The sequence below is a fragment of the Acanthopagrus latus genome, chromosome 14 (assembly GCF_904848185.1).
Source record: "Acanthopagrus latus isolate v.2019 chromosome 14, fAcaLat1.1, whole genome shotgun sequence".
Taxonomy (NCBI): Eukaryota; Metazoa; Chordata; class Actinopteri; order Spariformes; family Sparidae; genus Acanthopagrus; species Acanthopagrus latus.
In genome coordinates, this window is record NC_051052.1 from 20933304 (window position 1) to 20957005 (window position 23702).

The 23702-nt window shown below is 41.8% G+C and overlaps 2 protein-coding genes across 2 annotated transcripts; one reads left to right on the forward strand and one right to left on the reverse strand.

Annotated features, from left to right (window-relative positions):
- Window positions 1-1210: 1210 nt before the first annotated feature.
- On the forward strand, window positions 1211-15308 carry rab21 (RAB21, member RAS oncogene family). Its single transcript, XM_037121852.1, has 7 exons — window positions 1211-1950; window positions 10428-10487; window positions 10591-10698; window positions 11114-11177; window positions 12385-12439; window positions 12579-12667; window positions 12843-15308. The coding sequence occupies exons 1-7, from the start codon at window positions 1813-1815 to the stop codon at window positions 12980-12982; spliced, it is 654 nt and encodes a 217-aa protein (XP_036977747.1). The 5' UTR covers window positions 1211-1812; the 3' UTR covers window positions 12983-15308.
- A 913-nt stretch (window positions 15309-16221) lies between these two features.
- LOC119032527 (tetraspanin-8-like) lies at window positions 16222-23278 on the reverse strand. The gene is made up of 9 exons (XM_037121843.1): window positions 23007-23278; window positions 20446-20517; window positions 20236-20352; window positions 19770-19844; window positions 19527-19622; window positions 17768-17884; window positions 17659-17691; window positions 17487-17570; window positions 16222-17299 (listed from the first exon to the last, which is right to left on the reverse strand). Exons 1-9 carry the CDS (start codon window positions 23064-23066, stop codon window positions 17159-17161), a joined length of 795 nt encoding a protein of 264 aa, XP_036977738.1. The 5' UTR covers window positions 23067-23278; the 3' UTR covers window positions 16222-17158.
- Window positions 23279-23702: the final 424 nt, after the last annotated feature.

The following is a 23702-nucleotide window of genomic DNA, read 5'->3' on the forward strand; positions in this document are numbered from 1 at the left end:
TCAATTTGATATAAATTTAGGGGAAAAATAACAATTCAATTTACAGAAAAGTTCATTATTATATGTTGATTTACTGACACTGTTTCTCCATGTGTGTTGATTAACTTTTTATTTTTGCCACAAAATTCACACAGTCCACAGTTCATTATATAAACATCTCCACATTCTTTTAAAAAGATCTAAACATGAATAATAAAGATTATTCGTACTTGGTGAGAACAAAAATAACAAGAAAACAACAAGAAAACAACACGTCAACAAACACTTTATAAAAGACGCACAGCTGACCTGCAGTTCATTGACTAAACAAGTCTGTTCTAAAAACAATTAATTGTACCTTATTAACTAACTTTGTCTCTAACATTAGTTGAAGTAGTTTCCAGGACATTTTGGAGACATTGTTGGGAAATTTAAGACCAGTAGAATAACTGAACAATTAAGTATTTTCCATCATGAGAAAGTATTTAGAGATTCGTCCGTGACCTTTGACCCCTGCTGATCTGATCTGTCCTGCACAGCTCTCATGGTCAGTGTCCACTGAAGCTTCTGAGGAGGGAACATAAAGAAATACACAAATCATCAAGACTCTGAAATAAGCTGCATAAACAGGAAGAAGTAAACAGAATAACACACATGTTTTTATAATACAAGGACTAGAAAATGACCAAAATAAGGAAATAAGTGAATGTGCATCACACACAAAGTCCTTCACTGTGATTACTACACAGGAAGAGTGATGATTGTTTCTGGGGTTCGTCTGTGTTAAGACTGAAACCTCCTCCAGCAGCACCTCCAGCAGCACCTCCTCCAGCAGCAGCTCTGACAGCAGCAGCACCTCCAGCAGCAGCACCTCCAGCAGCAGCACCTCCTCTAGCAGCAGCTCCTCCAGCAGCAGCACCTCCTCTAGCAGCAGCTCCTCCAGCAGCACCTCCAGCAGCAGCACCTCCAGCAGCAGCTCCTCCAGCAGCAGCACCTCCAGCAGCAGCACCTTCTCCAGCACCTTCTCCAGCAGCAGCTCTGACAGCAGCAGCACCTTCTCCAGCACCTCCTCCAGCAGCAGCTCTGACAGCAGCACCTCCAGCAGCAGCACCTCCTCTAGCAGCAGCTCCTCCAGCAGCACCTCCTCCAGCAGCAGCACCTTCTCCAGCAGCACCTCCTCCAGCAGCAGCTCTGACAGCAGCCCACTACCTCATCATGTGACGCTGCAGAGAGCAGAGAGAAGCACAGAGCTCTCACTCTGCTACGGCTTCTGAGCACCACCTCCAAGGCTGGCCGATCACTCTGAGTGCGGTCAACAAATAACTGAAGAGAAGAGTCCAGAGTTGAGTCTGAGCTTTATAGAAACGAGACTGAATAAGTAATGTTGAGGGGAGACATTGTGTTGGGGACGGATGCTAGCGACGTGTTGAAAAGGGAGTGGGGTGTCTGCGCGTTGTGCTCCAAGAGCGGAGTGATGCGTCTTCTCGAACATAGACGATCTTCGCCGGAGCTAGCCGGCTAACTGCTAACGCAAAGAGACGCCATTAGTTGGGTGAAAAGCAGGCACTCACATCAGGCTGAAAGGGGAAGTAGCTCACTGTTTAGACACGTTTCCCTCACAGCTGCTGGCAGATATTGACACAAGTCGGATTCGCGTGTGCTGTCGACGTGTTCTGGTTCTGATTTTAGCTGTTTTTCTAAAGTCGGAAGCTGATGTGAGCTACGCAGGACTTCAGTTCCGACTGGGTTAGCATTAGCAGCGCTAGCTTGATAAGGCTTGTTTTGATAAGAAAAAACAAAAAACCGGAGGACTTCTTTAACTGACTGCCAGCTATGGCGGCAGGAGGGACGGGCAGCAAAACCTACTCGTTCAAGGTTGTGCTACTGGGGGAAGGCTGTGTGGGGAAGACGTCGCTGGTGCTGCGATACTGCGAGAACAAATTCAACGACAAACACATCACAACTCTACAGGTAAGACACCCAGGAAGCTGTAGCTAGCGCGGGTTAGCCTAGCTAGCTAGCAGGCTAAAGTGACAGTTAATAGCGCTGTTGGGGAATCAAAGCTCAGGGCGGAGGAGGTGGAGGTGGAGGTGTTGTGTCGGGGTGGGGGTGTTTGTGTTGCTGTCACTTGTGTGTATGTGTGTGTGGACGCGTGTTGCGCAGCCCGAGCCGTCCCGGGAGAGCGGGGCTATTGCGAAACAGAGCGGGTGTTGTGGCTGAAACCGGAGCTGCCCGTCTGTCCGGGATTATCCGGGGTGACGGAGGTGAGAGAGCCGAGCGGCCACAGCGGAGCCTCGACATGAATACCTGCCGAGGAATACACCTGTCCTGTGCTTTAACCCCGCTCACATCAACAGAGGGGATCTGTCACACACACGGGCAATAATCAATGTTTGTCTCATCAATAATTAACACAGTCCTCGGCCTCAATTCAGAACACGAAGCCGCTGATGGTGATCACAACAACACCGGTGCTGCCCTCATTATGACGTAATTAACACAGTAACTTAAAGTACTTTTACTCACAAACTGTATTCAAGTACAACTGGGAGGTATTTTAGAACCAGGCTGATTTCTTGTCGGTACAGATTTATTTGCTAATATACATTTTTTTTTTTTTTTTTTGGCAATGACATTTAACTTTGTACATTTCAAAAACTTGTGTACAAATTTTAGCAAACAACAATTCATATTTGCATAAGTGATAAAAAATGGGTTGTTAAACATAGTCAAAAATCAAACTATTTCCTACTCGTATTTTATGTTTTTTGTGTGATTTCAGGTCCAATTTGTTAATTCAGTATGTCAAAATAAAAAAAAAATAACAGTTCAGTCACACAGGTGAGGTTGTGCTGAAAAATATGACACCAAACAAGGCGAGGTGAAGAGTATTTATGTTTAAATATAATGTTAAAATCAAAAGTAGTCAATTACTATTACTGAGTTCTGGGTTGGAGTCAGGAGGTTGCTAGCCTAGCTTAGCATAAAGACTGGAATCAGGGGGAAACTGCTAGCCTCTCCCTGTCTGAAGTTTAGAAATACGCCCACCAACACTTCTGAAACTCACCAATTATCTTGTTGCCTTCCAGAAAAATGGTGTTAACAGACACAAAAACCTCCAGTGAGGCGAAAATGTACTTCATGTTCAAATGAAATGCATCTTAGCCAACCATGGATTATAAATCTTACCAGCTAGAAAACTTTAATCAGTGATTTATGTCAGTGAAGCACCAAACAAACACAAGTTCGTAAGATTCACATTGTGTCTCAGTTGAAATCAAATGAAAAGAGTCAGACTGATTAATTTTTTTCTCTCTGTATGTTTTTTTGTACTGATCCCTTTAAGGTGCAGTACGTAAGAACTGACCACATGTCAGATTCCTCCTCCAGCACAGTAAACTTTCACATTAACTTCATCCAGCTCAGTTGTCAGCACTTGTGAGTCCACACAGGAACTACTGACCCGGTTCCTGCTTCCCTCAGGCAAACTAGCCGTCTGTGATTTCTATCTGAAGTGTAACGTTGTTCATCACTGACGGCACATTTCACGCCATGAATGTGGAGACGGAGAGCAGCACCAGTTCGCTGCACACATCAGCTGGATCGTAGCAGGTTGATTTGGACTTGTGTGGGAACTGGGTATTAGCCTTGTAGCTAGTGGTCCAGACCAATCCCCATGGACACCGCCGGGCTTTGAAGCCGGTATTAGTTTCAACTGTAGTTACATCATCAGATGATGCACCGCTTGTCCCATAAGACAACATCGTGAAAGAAGCGTCTGTAAAACGGCGGATACATTTGAAATGACTGGTTCTGACAGGAGCCAGTCGGTCCAACAGAAATGTGGGAGGTCTAAAAGAGCCACACGATTAAACTGTTTCATCTCTGCTTGAGATAGTCGGGCACTAAACCTGAAGTCAGCCAGATCAGTCACCAGAAGGTTCTAGTGCGCCGACTCTTGTACGATCTCTGATTGTCGTAACACAGATTTCAGCAGCGAGAATTCAGTAACGATTAACATCTCCAGTGTTTAATTGTGTCGTATTACCTGCGACCCTCAACTGGCCTCAGACAGGAATGTAATACTGGCTTTAAGAACAAAACCTCTGTCTTAAAAGTACTGAATTTCATCACAGAGGTGATCCTCACTTCTCTGATAAACCACAGAATAACTACCAAATAGAAGTTGAGTTTCATTTCCTCCTCTGTCCTCTGGAACAGGTGCACACTGTCTGTTTCTCTCAGAGCTTCATCAAACCAACACTTTCAGATCTCAGCTCCTCATATTCAGTCTGTTCAGAGGATAATCTGCTTTAAACTGAAGATCTTTAAGTTTCAGACAGCTGAAGACACCATAATGAACTATTCTGACATTTTACAGACTGAACAGTTGAAAAAATTGTTTTTCACAGATCAATCAGTAATGAGTCAAATAAAAGCTCTGATTTGTGAGCTGCAGGTGTGTCTGCAAACAGAGCTGACATACCTGCAGACGTCAGCGAGGGTGGAGCTCTCATCGGCGTCATTATAATGTTTTATAAAACACCAGTTCATCCACATCCAGCCACGCAGACTGGTGGGCGTCGAACCATTAAAAGGAAACTGGTTTCCTCCTGTGTGTGTGAGCGGTGACTGAAACAAGTCTGTTGTTGTTGCTGCTCCTCATCTCTGCTGCAGGCTACGTTAGCTGCTACTAGCATAACAAACCCTGAATCCCCAGCTGAACTCGTAGTGCTCGAGTTGCCTTGTGGGTAATGTAGGCAGCAGGTTTGGAAACGGAAGAAGGAGCAACATGTGGAATAAAAGAGACGACAACTCTGTTTCTGCTAGTTCGGATTTAATCCTTTTTTCCGATGAAGTAATAATAGTGAAATGCTAATTCTGACTGCTAACGCTTAAACCCATTTCTCTACATCAGGGGTGTCAAACTGATCCAGTAAAGGGCCACGTGGCTGCAGGTTTTCATTCCAACCAAGCAAGAACACACTTGATTTGGATCAGGTGTGTTCTTGCTTGGTTGGAATGAAAACTTGCTCTACATAATGATGACCCGTAACTGAACTGTGAGATCAGGATGTACGTTCCTCTAAAAGAACCTTTGATCCATAACTTAAAATCTTCAGCTATTATTTTCATATTCATATATGTGCCTACCTAAACTGATGAACGTATTAATAATCATGTAACTGTTCAGTCAGTTTGCCCCCTGTAAGCTTTACATTTAATCCAGCACGGTTCACCTCTGAACCGGCTGAATGACTTGTGCCATTATTTTGCAACAACTTGACTTGATCCTGGTTTCTTTTCGACAAGTTGATACAATATTTACCAAATATAAACCAGAGTTCAGCAGAAAGCCTTCCATGATTCCACATGAAACACAAACGATTGAAATTCAGTTTGTTACTACTTTTGTTTGGTTTTAGAATTCTGTCCAGAGTGAACCCTCTCCACGGACAAATCAATAAAGGATCTCTGGTAGTAGTATCAGTTCAGGTCTTCCTCTGTGAGCAAACTTTCTTTTGTTTTTGAATTTATTGAAAGAAATAGAAAGCTTATTATGATTGATTAGGGTCCCTTAATAACTTAATAACTGCACGTTCATCTCACACAAAGGGAATCCTTGATAAAAGTGGCTGTCCAGTGAAAATCTTCTACCTCTAACTTCACAAACTTCTAGACATTTAAGAGTTTTAGGAAAAATATCTTGAAAATCCTCACATGTGGCCTCAAGGTCCGTTTAGCAGCGGTTCTGGAGCTTTTAGTTTTATCAGCCTTCCAGAATCTTCCAACCACAGATAGAAGTTTTGAAAACTGAAAAATAGAAAGAGTGAGCCCTCTCTGCAAAGATCTCAATGAAGGATCACTGAGAAAGAAACAAACCAACGTCTCGTCATTTTGGGTTATAATTATCAAATTATTAAAGTTAATAATAATGTGTATGATAATGTGATGCATCAGGATGAATAGATTGTTTTATAATCTCGTCGTCGCTCTCTGCAGATTTGCTTCCTCATTTTGTGTCTGTGGATGATGATTTCTTCCAGAACAGTCCAGAATCGCCGTGTGCTGGATGGAAAACTTTCTAAATGCAGCCTGAGCTTCATATTGGTCCTATCATCGTGTCCTCGGAGGCCTCGGAGCAGATAAAATGCTTTTATAGTCTGTGTGTGTTTTGCATATCTACGTTTCAGGCTGGCTGCGAGGCGGCAGCTCCGACTGTGTTCTGGTTGTTTATCAGGTTACACAAAACCTCCCCGACGGTAGAAAGAAAAAGAAAATGCAGGAAGTATGATGCAGCGTTTCCATGTGAGCGGCCAGAGCTGGAGCATCAGTAATGAGCTTCAGCCGGGTTGCGTTCGAACGCCTCACTGCGTGTCGTTGCGTCAGCGGCAGAGAACTTGCGTGGTCGCAGCTTCTCGTGTTGAAGCTCGAGCCTGAAGCCAAACGTCTGTTCCTCCTTTATGTTCGGTTTGGTTCCAGGATAAAGTGGCTGCAGACAGAAACTCTGACATGTTTGTGTGAGCTGCTGCAGGTCTGGATAATAAACTGTGATGTGAGATAAAAGTGTTGCATCACTGACATGTTGTGTTAATCTCAAAATGTCACGCTCAGCCAACAATAAAGACTTTGTGGCGACAAGAAAATACTTGGACTGAAATTAACTCCATGAACAGTCGATGGTGTAACAAGTGATTCATCGTCGTCCGTCTAATCCAGATATTTCCATGTCGAGTCAAACTTCTGCTGTCAGCTTGTTAAGTGTGAATATTCTCTGGTTTCTTTCCTCCTGCGTGACGGGAAACTGAAGATCTTTGGGTCATTTTGTCGACCAAACAACGATCAGTTCATTGTACATTCAGATCGATCCGCAGGCCTGCGTGTCGATTGAATCTTCAGAGTTTATGTTGAATATCTGTGGACCAGCAGAGCTTCAGGCGCCGAGTCTGTCTGATCCTGAACCTTCTGTTGGACGTTGTTTCTTATTTCTCATCTTGTCTTTTCTGTTGTCTCTGAAATAAATATCTATAAATCTAAAAAGAAGAAACATACGGGCTGATTTAATGTTAAAGAGGATGAAGGTTTTTTGCCTTCATCAAAGTGAAATATCAACACAAAACATACTTGGGTTTTGTATTGAATGGCATTATGGGAAATGTAGGAAGTCACCACGTGTTGGGTGTAGATGGTTCATTCATGGTCTGAGCTGTGTGTGTGCGGGATGCTGGGAACAGAGAGGATGATGGGAGGATCAGGAGGAGGAGCATCACATGCTCTGAAACACTCCACATATCATCAGGGCTCACACATGTGACCTGCAGCCCAGAGGTGCATGATGGGAGGGATGCAGCGGCGCTGTCAGCACTAGGTTAATGACTTTTTATTCGCTTTGTTGAAGCGAACAGATGCAGAGATTCTCCTGAGCGTTAAAGAAGTCATCTGCCAGAGATCACAAGACTCAGAGTGGAACGTATTTATCCTGTAAGATCTCATCTCATTATCTGCTGCTTATCCGCGAGGTCGCAGGGACGTTAACGCTTTATCCTCTTTTTGAAGCGGTCGCAGGGTCACTGGAGCAGATCCCAGTTATCTCTCTGGGTTAAAGCAGAGTACATCCTGGACGAGTCGCCAGCTCGTCACAGGGCCTCCTGTAAGATTTATAGACATCCAAACGCTGAACCAGTAACGCAACATCACCAGACTCCCTTAACAAATGTGTCAGTTTAGTGAGTTGTTGAGTTGGAGACACTTTATAAACTCTGTGAAACTCTGTCTCTGACTCATTCTGCATTATTTGGACCTTCTTGTTCATTCAGCAAATGTTCTACATGAACTTCTTTCTGTCTTTGAGTAGAAACATGGAGTCTGTTTGTCTCAGTGATGTTTATTTGCATGAAGAGGGAGGAAATGAGGAAATGTTAGTACGAGGTCTGAATTCCTCCCTCAAAGTCATTATGGTGATGAAGACTTGACAGCTGCAGGACTTTCAGGGTTTAAACCTCATTTGTCTGTTTCCATATAAAGACTCTTAATATCCTGATAAATTTGGAGCCAAGTTACATTTTATTCTAACTTTAAGATCGAGGATACGTTGCTGATCATGTCGGCAGGTTTGAACTGTAGAAATGTTGGTTTGTGCTCAGAATCATTTCATATTGTTCATAGCTGATTAATTTAAAATGAAAATAATATTCATCTACTAAATAAACACGTTTCAGCTCCGTCCTTTGACTTTAATGTTTGGAAATTGCGTCCATGTGGAAGCAAATTTGGAAAAAGTTTGACTTTGGTAACTTGTGGTCTTTGATTTTGACTACTTTACAATAATAATCTTTATTTATACACTTTAAAATAATAGAAACTTGAATAAGATGGATGTAAGATGAAAAAAATAATAATAAAACTGATAAGACATGTTGGAAAGAATTAATAAGACACAGCGTCGACCTTATTTAAAGGTCAGCTGACAGACCTCACACACTTCTGCACTCATTCTGTCTCTTCATCACATATTATTCATAAATCTGCTGCTCACTTCCTCACTGATGAATCTCAATCTCTCTCTCTGTGGACGCTGAATCATAAAGTTGACCCTGAACTTCACTTTCCCACCGAGCAGTGAGATTACTGAGAGAAAAGCCGGGGAGGAGAACTCGACCTTTCACCCGGACAGACTTTGACCTTTTGAGTTTCATATCACAGCCGCGATCAAACAAACTGTCGGCTGGAAACTCTCACAGCTTAAAGTGAAACTGACGTGAAAAAGTCCCCGAATGTGACATTTAGTTTAGTTAAATATGACTTTTCATCTGAACGTCTGAACTGTCGTCTGTCAGAAGATCTAAATGTATTCTGATATCTCGCTCTCAGCTTCCTCTCTGCTTCTTTTCTTCACTGGAAATCAGGAAGAAATCAGAAGAACTCAGATGTGTCTCTTAAAGACGTATTTCTCTGCAGTCTGAACACACAAAGATTATTAAAACTGCGGCTGCAGAGAGAACAAGGAGCTGTGTTATTCTTTGTTTCTTCAAAAGACAGAAAACCTACAACAACCAGGATGCACTGCGACGAAACTAGCAGGAAACAAAGGATTTGATAGAACATCTAAAACAGTCCAACAATCAAAATGTTAATTAAATGTTGGCATCCAAGTAAAAGTGCTGATTATGCAGATGGGATGGTTTGAGATCAGATGTTTCCTCCTCTTCAGGCCGTTTGTTTTGTTTTATGAGCAAAACTAATGAATTCCCAGTCGACGCCGACTGATCCACTTATTATAATCATATAACGAGGTTATCTTGATGTAGAAATGTAAAAATAAACAACAAAAACTACATTATAGTAGCATCCGAGCTGCAAATGTTGATTAGTTTCACGATTCATCACCAAAGTGACGACTTCAGTCCAAAACTCAAAACTCTTTTCAAACCATCAGAAATCGTCACATTTGAGAAGCTGGAACCAGAAAATGTTTCACGTTCGCTCAGTCAGCTAATCGATTCATCTTCACCATCTGTAATCTGGTAAAATCAGAGGTGGATTTCATCGTCTGATGTGGAGATTCAGTTCCCGTCAGTTCGACAGGAAGAATCGTTCATGTCGGTCGTTCAGTCGCGTTTCAGGTACAACATCAGATCTCAGCTCCTGCTTCTCAAGCGATGGTGCAAACGTCAAATACACAGACAACTTCATGATTATGTGTATTTTTAGACAACAGTTAGCAGCTAACAGCTAAAGCCGGCTAGCCGAGAATGACGAGCTACAAACAAAATGAAATGAATTGTTTTTTTCATGGAAACAGTTGCTGTGCTTTCCTGTTTCTCATTGGCTAAAATTCAATGACAGTGTCCTGGACTCAGCACATGATTGGTCGGCTCTCAGTCCTGATAACTAAACAGTGAACCACACGGCGACTCGTCTGTGAGAACGAATGAGTGAACGAGACACTTCTGATGACGTCTGAGTCAGTCGGCGTCTCTTCTGTCTGCAGATTAGACCTGCAGCCGTCTGTTAACCTGAGGAGGTCAAAGGTCGCGTGTTCATGAAGACGTCACGTGACGAGGAACACGGTCACGCTAACAACATGTCACGTCACTGAGCTAGTTTCAGGTGTTAGCATGGTTAGCTGATGTGACTGTTTATCCTCTGAGGACCATGAACGTCAGGACTTCTTCTCAGTCCGTCCAGCCGTTGGTACCGAGGGCGGACCGGTTCACAACATCCCCGGTTCTGTTGGTATCAGGGTTTTGGGTTCCAGAACTTCATGAGCATGAGATTAACAAGCTAACAATCCAGCAAACTGAGTTCTGTCAGAAGTAAACTGGGTCTGATTGGACTCTGAGCCTCATGTTCACATCACAAGCTGCTCTGTTCTGATTGGTTGAAGGATTTGGACCTGATGACGGTTATTGATTATTGATCGCTGTGTCGTCTCTTCTTCTCTGCAGGCGTCTTTTCTCACAAAGAAGCTCAACATCACAGGAAAGAGAGTTAATCTGGCCATATGGGTGAGTTCTGGTTCTGGTTCTGGTTCTGTGTTCACGCCTCCAACACGACATACACCGGACAGTACTGACCTTGTTGTACGTGTGTGTGTGTGTGTGTGTGCAGGACACAGCGGGTCAGGAGCGGTTCCATGCGTTAGGTCCAATCTACTACAGAGACTCCAATGGAGCCATTCTAGTGTACGACATCACAGACGAAGACTCCTTTCAGAAGGTGACGCTCCTTTCTTCTTCATGTTACATCAAAATATACGTAGTTCTACTTTTTCTCAAAACTACAGGACGGTAACAAGAACCTCTGCAGAACCTCTGCAGAGTTTTTTCTTCTACTTCTTGTAAACTAGGAAACAGCTTTTCTATACAGGAATGATATAATAATGAATCTTTAGACTGAACTGTTGGTAGTTTGAGGAGCTGAATGATTAGTTGATTAGTTGATGTTTCATTTATTGATGAATCACAATGAATATACTTATAATAAATCTGTAGTTTTTGGTTTTCAGAGTCTGATATCATTTTTCTTTCTTCAATTCATCTTTTATCTTCACAAACACAAATCCTACATTATATTTGTCTAACCTGTGTGTGTGTGTGTGTGTGTGTGTGTGTGTGTGTGTGTGTGGTTACAGGTGAAGAACTGGGTGAAAGAGTTGAGGAAAATGTTGGGGAACGAGATTTGTTTATGTATAGTAGGTAAGTTCTCAGACATCCTGCACAACATCTGAACATCTCATCATGAAAGTGAAACTCTGGTCAAACCTTCATGTAAAAGCATCATTACAATGAAAGATATTTACCGTATTTGTTTTCAGCTCAAACTCATTTTCAGTGGGAGTGCTACGGGCACTTTTACAACAGCATCAAAATCTGTATTTTTAAAACAGTAAGAAGTCTGGACACAACATGAAACTTTGCTGGTAGCATCACCAGGGTCTCTACACATGAACACCAGCACTGACAACACTGTTTGTGTACACAGAGTTACTAAAATAAAGTTTTTGAACAGCTCATGTTAGCAGCAGCTTGTTCCGCTCGCCGCCGTCCTGCCAGTGGAGAAGAGTCGACCTCAGAATGAGACGTAACCTGGAGGACAGTTCAGGTGGAACTTCTGTCATCCAACAACTATCCACCAGATCTCACGTCACTTTTCCAGCTTTTGATTTCAGTCTTGTTTCTTATATGAGGCTCCTTTTTCAACTTCAGCGTCAATGTTGTTTTTCACTAACGACAGAACAACAAATTATCTGCATTCATATGGAACTAAGCTTTAGGAGCGTTCCACCGTAACTGACTCCAGATCAGTTGGAGACATCTTGTGTCTCGCTGTCAAACTTTTGATTTAAAGATTTGTGTATATTGAATTATTTCCTTTATCAGTGACGTAAACAGAGCAGATGATTAATGACTTGATTAATTTATATGTAGTTGAACTTGTTGGCAGAAAGACAACAGCAGTTATCAGTCAGAATGTTTTTGTGTCTGTAGGATATTTTTAAATATTGATATCAAGCACAAGAACCAGCTGCAGGCTGTGAGACGTGAAGTCCCGTCTGATGAGGGCGGGTTCGGTGTTTGGACCGGCTCTGCTGCGTGTGTGCTGCATCATGGGGGAATTCTCTGTGTGTTTCAGTGTTTAACTGGATTATGTTGTTGTTGTTCAGGCCCGGTTCAGCCACAGTTATGGACTCTGCTGTATGATAATGTGATTTTGGTTGTTTTTATGAAGTCACAAGAGGACAGTGAAGTTGGAGACTCGGCTCTGATCAGCAGGACATTAATTAACAATTAGTAGAAGCAAATCCTCCGAGACCTTCAGATCAGATGGTGTTCTGTGATGTAGTTTAAAGTTTATTTTGATTGTGAGACAGACGATTAAATCTGTTGTGTGTTTTCTCTGCAGGTAATAAAATAGATTTGGACAAAGACAGACACGTTTCAGTGGAGGAAGCTGAGAGGTGAGAATCAAACACACACTCGGGTTTTTCTCTTCTGCTGAGAACGATGGCGACAGTTTGTTTACTCTTCGTCTTCTTCTTCTTCTCCTTCTTCTTCTTCTTCGTCTTCTTCGTCTTCTTCTGCTCTGTTTCTGTGCAGTTATGCAGAGTCGGTGGGAGCCAAACACTACCACACATCAGCCAAGTTAAATAAAGGCATCGAGGAGCTCTTCCTGGATCTCTGTAAAAGTAAGACCTGAACCTGAACACACCTCGGACCAGAACCGTCCACACGGTCTGCGAACATCAGAGCCGGACGGCTCGACTGCCCTCGTTATGTTTCAGACTCCTTGAAGCTAAATTACAGATGAATCATTTAAAGTTAGAAGAGAAAATATTGTTTTAACTCGTCGTCTGTTCTCAGGGATGATGGAGACGGCTCAGGCCGAGGAGAGGGTGAAGGGCAACGGAGCCAGCCAATCAGCATCGAGTAGGCGGGGCGTACAGATCGTTGACGACGAACCACAAGCCACGCCCGCCGGGGGGTGCTGCTCTTCTGGCTAACACACACACACACACACACACACACACACACACACACACTCTTTAACACACTCTCTCTCTGTCACACATGCTTGCAGACATGATATCCACTCTGTTGTTCTCTCGGGTGTTCGGCTCTAAAATCCTAAAATAATCCGATTTTTTCTGTTTTTTTTTTGTTTTGTTTTTGTTTTGCTGTCTCGGCTGCTAAGGAGCATGGGAAATAATATTTAAACTGTTTTAATCATTGTTCCCGCCAAAATAAACGTAACTTATTGATAAAAAGTGAGTGTGCTTTCAGCCGTTTGAATCTGACAGAAGGTCACATGTTTCAGCACTGAGTAAAAACTTCTGTGAGCAGAAAACGAAACTGCAGACGCCTCCGAGCACGCCGCGATGATGTCATACTCACAACGTTAACAACAACAGGTGTAGGACACAAAATGGCGGCGCAGACTTCAGCACAGAGTTATTTTGTTTTTGTTTGTTTTGGGGTTTTTTTGGGTTAAAAACACACACACACACACACACACACACACACACACACACACTCTGTACAAACCTCCATTAATCATCATCTTCTCTTGAAGTACACAAACATGTTTCTGACCCAGAGATGATGAAACAGCGCCGCCTGCTGGACGGAAGTCCAACTGCAGGAAAACCACAAAACGATGAAGAACAAAGTTCAGATCGTTTGTTTTGTAACTAATCGATTATTTTCTCAACTAATCCATTTTTTTATTTGGACACTAAAATGTCAGAAAGTGCTGAAAGATATTAATCTGTGTTTTCATCAAATGTCAGAAACTCAAAAACACTCAGTTTGTTTTATAAATGTTCATATTTAACGAGCTGAAGTCCAGAAGGTGTCGATGAGTCGCAGCAGCTTCACTTCTTATTGATCCAAAATCTGAAGAAGTTCACGATTAAAAATAACAGAACAGCAACATTCAGATTCATCTTCTGTCTGCCGACTCATCGATGAATCGATTTCCCTCCGCTGGTTTTTGGTCTGTAAATTTATCTGCACAAACATCTCAGTTGGAATATCCATCAAACGTGAGACACAACAATGATTATATTCAGTTATTTTATGTTGATTTTGTTTATAAAATAGTGAAAAACAGCCAAAAACTGACAAAAGATCCTGAAAAGCAGGAAATGTTTAATATAATCACAAAGTTACTCATCAGTATTTTGGTTAATAGATTAAACAACATGTTAATATTTGATGTTAATCTGTCAACATCTCACTTTGTTCGCAAAAGAAATAAATCTGTAAACTGATCAAACTGTTTCTGTGTCACAGTTTAACAGAAAGATTCAGCAGAATCAGGAACATTTAATATTTCCACTGGATCATTTATTTGTTGAGTCGATAAAATGTCAGAAAATATTGACAAAAAAGTCAAATACGATATTTAAACATGTTTGTTTTTTTTCCTCAATGCCTAAAAATCGATTCACAGAGAAAAAAAGATCCAAAACTGACAGTTTAAAATAGTTTAGAGAGAGAAAAGAAACAGAATCATTAAAATCATAAAAGATTCTGATTAATTTTCTGTCAACTGATTGATTTCATTGATCTGTTGGTCTGTAAATTAAACAACGTATTAAAATCTGTTTATAATTTGTTCTTTTTATTCCTAAATTGGATCCAAGTTTAACAAACATGAGAAATTAATCTGATCCAAATTTTTGTTTCAGTTTGACAGAAATATAATTAATTAGTTTAATCAGTAAATTGTCAAACATCAAAGAGTCGAAGACGACACGTGAAATGTTGGTTCGTATTGAAACGCCTCAAAAATTATATTTATATTTGTCAATTGATTTTCCTTCCACACACACACACACACACACACACACACACACACATTAATACTACCTTGCATGTTTGATTTCTGTAAAAGCTTTGTTTGTTTTTCTTTGAAGAGAAATGGTGACTTAATAAAAAACCAACTGAACAGCGATTATTTAATAAGTTATATCGACGTGTCGGTGATGATCCTGTACATGAACAAACGTCTCCTCTGTAACTCTGACTGTAAGTTTACTGTTTTCCACCAACAGCCTGTCGCTCCATTAAACTCTCTGCTTACTGAAAAAAGAAACTACAGTGACATTGTACAAAAGAAAAGAAAAATAAACGTTTTATCTGCCTTTGAGGAATAATCGACGCACATAGAAGAAGAAAACTTAACGCTGTCCTGTTGAAAAAAAAAAGTGGTTTAAAAAGGAAATAAATCAGCGCACTTTTCTGGAAATGTAATTTTTTAAACTGCTAGTGTCAAAGTGTTTTTTGTAAAGATAATAGAACAATTATAACGATTTACACAACGCATGGAGGTGTCGCACAGCGTGTCGTTATTTCATCTTCACTCTTCTTCTGTTTCTGTTTCACAGGGATAAAAAACCTTCTGAGGAAACAAACCGAATCGTGTTGTTCAGAGAATCAGTCGGATGTTCTGCTGACCTTCAGTCAAATTACAGTCTTTGAGGAAATTAAATAACATAAAAATATTCAAGGTGTTTTAAAGATTTACAGCAGCAGAAGAGACGAACCGTGTTTGTCATGTTTTGTTCAGACTTTGAAGATAATTTGTGTTTGAGGGAATAAAGAAACAGGTGTAATTACACAGTTTGTCCAGCAGGGAGCGCTTCAGACTGGTGTTTCAATCTGCTCTGACTTTAACTCAATAATACAACAGGAGGTCAAATCACCAGAGAAATCGCTCCGTGTTTTAAAGTCTCTTTTAAAATGTTCTGACTGGACAACAAAACACCTCGACATGTTTCTTGTAAAATAACATTTAGACTTCTTGTTAAATTCCAAAGTTATTGTCGTTACTTCAGTTTACTTGAGTACCAGAGCGACGGACGATCAGACTCGGTGTGTTGGAGGTTTTTTATTGTCAGAACTTCAGTTCACAGCAGAAAGAATCAAACGACACGAAGAAGAAGAAACATTTAACATTTTCCTTTTTTCTCCATTTTACTGGCTTTTTATCTGATAAAGTGACTTTCTCCAATTTTTTTCCCCTTTTTCTTTATTCACACTTTTCATCATAAAAAAATAACTTTTTAATAACTGGCCTGAACGGCGCCCAACAGAACATGCTTAGTTTGCTTCATCAACACAGTGCTCACATTTCAAAATAAAAGCCTTAACGTACAGTTGTTGGCAGGATTTCTTTACATCATGCTGATTAACAGGGATTATTAATGTGGATTATCAAGGCTGATTTATTGGTGAGATTAATGTAGACAGAAAAGAAACGACTCGCTGTGACATTCACTAACACAAAGAACAGGAAGTGTAAAGAATGTAAATCTTAAAATAAAAGTGAACGAGACGAGAGTGACCACCGGTGGATTCATCGGGCCGTCGGGGCGAGAGCAGAAACATTCTGAGGCAAAAAAATAACAAAAGTACTAAAATGTTCTGTGGTTTATTACAGAGCTGCTTCTGAGTTTTATCTCACGGTGAGTTTGTCACCAGGTCCAACAGAAACAGCTGATTCCTGACGGGAGACGATGACGAGGGCTCTCGTTCCCACAAAACTTAAAAGTTGTGACTGTTTCCAGCAAAGTTTGTCTGAAATCCTTTTCTGCATCGGCCTCAGCCCACAAACTTTAACTAAACGTCTAAACATTGTGACAGAACGGAGCTTTTAGTCTCAGAACAAACCAGGATTTACATATCAAAGCTCTCAAAACTTCCACTTTAACAACTAACAGATTTTTAGTTTGTTCGAAGTCAGATGAGGATCAGAGAACAAAACCTTTCTAACATTTTATATTCCAGGCTGGACTTTTTATTATTTGAGATAAAAACTAAATATTTTGTGATCCAGATGCTTTTTCTCCAAACGTTTAGTTGAGAACGGTGTGAAATAAAGATCCAAACAGGATGTAAACAAAAGGTCGTCGGCTGATTCTGACAAATAGAAAAGAAAACAGAAACTCTAAGCCCCGCCCCTACAGCACCGACCAATCAGCTTCACTCTCAGCCAGAGACCCATCAGAGACCCAGTGGACTCCTCACAGTGACGTAAGGCACTTCGGACTCGCCGCCCGCTAACTGCATATATCGCCTTTAATTCAAGATTAAACAGAAACAACAGAAACGACTCGACTTCCTCAACCTGGGCGCTGAGCCAGCAACAGGTGCAGAGAGGAGGCGCCGCTCCTCTAGTACTGCGGAGGGTTGTGCAGCTCCTGGTACTTGGGCGGAGGCGTGGAGAAGATGGCGGGCACCGACAGCAGCACGGGGGGTCTGTCGGGGTAACGCATCTGGTGGATCATGATGGAGGACAGAACCAGGCCGAGCAGCTGGAGGGGAACACAGCAGGGTCGGGTTCAGGTCCAACAGACACTGACAGGCCACACTGAGCTTATTTCATCAACTGTTGCGATGTGAATACTCCTCCATCAAACAAACGTCAGGATGTAGATCAGGACGTTTCCCCGGCTTGTGTTTATTTGAGAAGATATAAATGTTAGTGTTCATAATTCTTACCGCCAGAACACCCAGAGTGAAGACGACGCCGATCATGACGTCAGCGACCAGCAGCACGTAGTGAGCGATGATGGGGAAGCAGGTCTGAAACAGGAGCAGAGAGGACGTCACTTCTGTGTCACGTGACGGAAATTCATTTAAAAAGGTGAACTGAAGCGTCGGCTCCACTGACCTTGACGTAGACGGACTTCGTTGACGTGAAATACTGCGAAAGAAGAGAAGCAGTTAGCGAGATGCTTTTAAAATCACGCTGCAGGACGAAGAAGTGTGTTTAAACTCACTCTGTAGTTGATGTTCTGACACGTTCCCTCCTCCTCCTCCTCCTCCTGGTCGCACAGACAGGAGTTGGGGATGTTCTGGTTCCAGTCCCTGTAGCTGAACAGACCACAGCAGTGCAGCTGAAACACCACAGAAGAAGAAACAAGCAGGAGGGTTAATGATCACACTCAGGAACGTGTTGTCAGAGAAATGAAGCATCTCAGTTGTTTTGATGGTTCCAGCTTCTGAAGATGTGAAGAAACGTGAGTAAATGTAGAGAAAGTGTCAGAGACCGGTCTGTGTGTCGAGCAGGGAGGAGAACAGGTGAATAACTGAGCAGGTGTTCAGACGCTACAGGAAGAGAAACGCCTCGAGTCTTTGTAAAAGACTTTCAGATCCATCTGTCAGGTTCATGTAACGTGGTTACCACAGATCTGATCTGACATCAGAAACACAAACTGTCTGCATCTCTATTTTCACACAGACGACTTCAGTCACATCCACAAAGATCTGACGGTGAGAAAAACATTCAGACCCGAGTACAGACGGTAAAACCTAAAACCATCTTTGTGGTTTGAACCCACACAGAACAGCCATGAGATGCAAAACATCCTGATCTCAGAACCACAGCAGCAAAAACTATTTTCCAACTACACACAGAAACACACATCAGGCATAAAAAACTTCTTGTACATTTTATTTCTGTAACTGAAAATAATCGTGTCGTGTTTTCATCCATCTTATTTTATATGTTTTATCTAGAGTGATGATTTAATGAAAACCTGAGGAGTTTAAATAAACAGCATTTATTATATATTCCTCAGAGTTTATCTAAATATCGGCACGACTGGCCAGAAAAAGAGGCAGTTGAAAAATGAACAGTTACTCCTGAATCACTTTAATACCACTGATTTCCTGTCAGAGGAAACTGAAACCTCGACAGTTTATAAAAGTTTTACAGCACTTTGTCTGGGCTCAAACAGAGACGAGTCTTAAAAAAGCTTTAAATTATTAACTCTGAATCAAACAAACTGTTCTTTCATATTTTCAGGATGTACAAATAAGGAAGTAATAACTTTTAATAAAAAACGAGCCATCAGTTCCTCTTTCTGCTCCTTTCATGCAGAACACAGACACTCGAGCTGCTCACCAAACTGGGACGTGAGCTCGTTTGCATGATTATAAAATAACCTTCTTCCTCTTTGCATTTCTGCTCGACAACACACCGGCAAGTGAGCCGGCCAATCAGACGGCCCGAGGCACACCTGGCGGCCCTGTGAGGAATTCTGGGAGTGTAAACCAGTCGGTCAACAATAGCTGGTGACTGCTGAGCGTCCATTTTGAATTTTCTGCTTCTTTATACTCCCACAGGTAAAAATATCATCCTTCATGTGTTTGATTAGTTTAGTTACTTTGCACTCTTACAGTTACTGATGTATTTTTAAATTCATTCGGCCTTCAGACTTTTACTCAAGTCTTTGTGTTTCTGTCTATTTAACTGACAAAATGAAACTTCACTCATTGATGACTCGCATCACGACAATTATATTTTGTATTACAACACTTCTGAAGCTGTTCATTAAATATGCAAATGAAGCTTTTTAATTAAATATGTTACGAGTTGCATGAACTGCAAAACAAAAGCTGAGAGAAGTTAAAACCTCCATCAGGTGTCACACACACTGAAACCATGTCGAAACCTGAACCGAAACAAAATGCAGTCAGAGCTGTTCTGTGTGTGTGTGTGTGTGTGTGTGTGTGTGTGTGTGGTGTGTATCTTACCTGTGTCTGCAGGTTGTTGGCCATGTTCTTCACGTCTTCTGACGCCGTGTCCAGAGGCAGCAGCTGATGGAATCTGTCTGACAGCATTCCCTCCAGCTACACACAAACACACACACACACAGTTATTGATTAGATTGTGAAATCTGCTGCACACAGACTTCAGTTTGGACTCATTACTACTCTGTCTGATCATCTGCCCTCCTGCAGGCGTTACGAGCCACAGCAGAGCGTCGGGCTCGTTACCTTGGGCCGGCCCGCGGCGGCAGGGATCCCGGTCCGGAGCATCAGCAGACTTCCGATCACCATACACACCAGGAACTGATGAAGAAATCAGGGAGAGGCCACACTTACACAACCAGTCCCCAAAAATCCACATTTCATCACAGTGTTTCAGAACAGAATCAGAAAACTGTCGATTCAGAGGTTTCAAAAGTACAAAATTATCAGAAGTGAAGTTTAGTTCTGAAGGTGTGTCTCCGTCTGTGAACTAAGCTCACAACAGGAAACCACACACACACATCGGTGACCTGATTCCTACGACTTCAGTATTTTGATCTTTGTGTGTCAGCAACAGTTTGGTTTTTCCCGTCAGAGACGTCACTGATGACCTGAATGTGGAATTTTCTAAGAGATCAGAATCCTGTGAGTCTGTTTTCTGATGAAACTGTTCAATTTGTGAAACAAAGTGTGAGCTGATCTCTGTACTCACCACGATCAGAGACACTTTGCTCTCCTTGTGGGCCCCGTAGGCTCCCAGGATGGCGATCACCATGGTGACGGAGCCCACCACGTACAGGACGATGAGGCCGGCGGTGCGACCCTCCAGCTGCAGGCGGACCAGGTGATCGACAGGTTAACATTTCTGACCGAGCTCGTTTTCAGTTCATAGATTGAGAGTTTAAAAACAGTTGGTTCTTACGTTGTCGCCGCCATTGACGTTGGTGAGGACCTGAGACAGCAGAGCGAGCGCGATGATGAAACCACCGATGATCTGAAACACAAACAGACGCGTCACGTCGTCAGATCACACGGGAAGCTTCTCCTCAGAAACAACATGGCTGCTTTTAACCTTCCTCTCATTTTAGATCAGATCATTTTTACGTCTTTGGGATTCTGAATTAAATTAAAACAGAAATAATAAATTACAATGTAGTAAGCAGAGCTGATAAATGTAGTTAATTCATTGACAACTTTAATTACTTTTCAATGTTTTCACCTTCAGTTCTTACGTATCGCACCTTTAAGTTGACTCCTCATTTTTAAAGTTTAAAGAAAAACCTAAAATATTTAGTTTAAAGCTTCTCAGGTGAAAATCTGCTGCTTTTTCTTTTCCTCTAATCTATTAAATCCAGACAATAATCAGCTGATTGATCAAAAATGAAAATACTGATCAGAGACAAACAGGAAGTGATTTAACTGGTGATCAGTTTGTGACAGCAGACTGTCGCCACAGTGATCAAATATATGTTCGTACTTGTGTTGTGCACATTTGTTCCTCTGGCTGTTCAGTAAAGATAAAACCTGCAGCCAACGTCTTCAGTTCCTTTAATCAAAGTGACGTCTTCAAATGTCTCATTTCTGTCCAACAAACTGCCAAAAATCCCCAAATACTCCGGGATTACCCGACAGTCTGAACAGCTGTAGATGACTTTGTGGCTGAAGAACAGGTAAATATCGAAGTGTTTACATTTTGGTGACGTTGGCAGTGTTGAGAGGTGTTTGTGTTCAGCGAGGCAGGAAGTCCTCTTTATTCATCAGGTTCCTCTGGTTCACAGTTCACACTGTCATATTACAGCAGATTACATGACAACGGTTTAGTTATTTCCTTTCAGGCTCGTTGTTGTGACCGACAGACTGAACAATCAGGAGCAACAGCACTGAAACGTGTCTGAGTTTATTTTATAAAATGTCCTGTTTGGAATACTTTTATCTTTTTGGGGTTAATTATCAATATCTGCGTCACAGATCCTTATTTGCCAAGTCTGTAATCTGCATCCAACTGAACTGAGGACTGTTTCTGGGGATAAACCATAAAAAGCCTTTTAGTTACAGTAAATAAACACCAGGAGATTAAACTGTGGAAACAGACTCAAACTGAAGTTTTCTGCTGAACTAAACAGCTGCAAACTATTAAATGTAATTGTTATTTTGCCTTCAGACCGAATGGAAACCAGCAGAGAGAAAAAACAGACGCCACAGCAGCCAAAACTCAAACCAAAGTCCACGAGAAGACCATCTGTGGCCAGTTTCATCGTCTCTAAAGTCACTTTTCAAAGAAAGATAACAAACATTTGATGGTTCAGGTTTCTGTAAATGTTAGGATGCACTTTTTTTCCTGTCTTACATCACAGTTAATTGTGTAAGTCTGGAATTTTTGGACATGGCAGACGTTTGAGGAAGTAAAATGACCCAATTAAGCAAAAAGAAAAAGTTTACTGTGAAGCTTGAAACACGTAATTATATCCACAACATGAAAAACAGCTAGAACAAAGACAAATGGCCTCAAAAATGAAATTATTTGTCTTCAAAAATCACCTAACGATCCCCTGACAGACGATGACTGTGCACTTTACTCCCACAAACACTTTTAAATTAATAACCACGCCAGAAATACACATTATTACATCTATAATCTCCTGTTGAAGTCTGTATTGTTGTTTTTGTCATTAAAAACCTTCCTGAACGTTCCTGAACACACCTGCTGATTTAAAACGGATTAACAGGTAATCTGTTGATATAAATGTTAAGACTTAGGTAATAAACCTGGTAGTTATGGGAATAATACATATTTATGCTTCCAGATCTTCACAGTGCTCCTTTACAGTCATTTCTCAGTGAAACATTACAGACATGTGAGCTTCTCACCTGTTTAACATCAGGATTTACTCTTTTTCTTGCCTGACATCATAATAAAGTGAATTATTCTGGATTTTTCTGGACATCAGACAACATAATAAAGCTACACAAAGATAAACTGTAACACTTAAACCACTTATTTAAAGCCAAAATGTGTAAAAAAAAAAAAAAAACAACTTAAAAACGAGCTTGTGCTGGTATAAAACCAGCCTCATTAAGCTAATTGTCATTAAAGCTCAGTGATCAGCCTCTACAGAGGATGACTGCGCACATTTCACTCACACTGACACATTCAAACTGATTCCTGAGCGGTAAAAACACATTTTAAAGTCTGAATCTCGTGTTTTTGACGCACTTCACACACATTTCTAACTTTAAATCTGATTGTTTTCACTTTTCTAACCTCCTGCAGGTGAAATCTGAGTTAGCATCTTTATTACTGTTCGTCTTTCTCACTGAAAAGCCTCATTGATGAACACACCTGCTGATTTATAACTGATTTACAGGTGACTCGTCGTGTTAAACCGGGTCATCGATGACTGCAGGTCCTCTACGCACTTTATATTCCCTCAGATGTTTCTGACAGGCCGCCATCTTTAACGGCTGTCAGCAGAATCTACTCACCGCGAAGAAGATGTTGAAGACGGTGAAGGTGCGCTTCAGACAGGTGTTCACCTGGGTCATGTTTGCAGGTAAGAAATACGACAACAGGTACAGAAAGGTTTAAGTGTGGAGGAGCTCTGACTGCAGCCGAGTGTCGGCAGAGGACGGAGCCGGGCGGGTTTTAGGTGGCGGGGAGAGGCCGGTGAGCGGGAGGGCGGTGCTTCCAGTAAACCGACGCGGAGGAGGCGCTCGCCGCCGGGATGTCCGATATGGAGACGTTCCGGTGGCTAAACAAAGAGGAGAGGAGAGGGAGAGGGAGGAGAGGAGAGGAGAGGGAGAAGGAGGGAGGAGAGGAGAGGGAGAAGGAGGGAGGAGAGGAGAGGGAGAAGGAGGCCTCATTCCGGGAATAGATGGAAAATTCCTCTTCTTCGGTCTGAGCACCGAGGGGCTGTTTTGCACGGGCGGAGTTACGTCCCAACACGAACCCCCCCCAAACAAACCCAGATCCCGGAAATGAAGCTTTTCTTTTACCAGCAGGAGTGAAATACTGAAGAACTGTGAACTGTTTTTACGTCAGCCACACTGCAGGAAACACTTTTTACTCCAACACATGCCGGTATTTTTACTCTGGTTACTGCACTTAAAGGGCAACTACACCTGTTTTTTAATCGTGGTTGCCAGGTTTTGAAAAGGTAGAAGACTGTGGGATGAAACAGG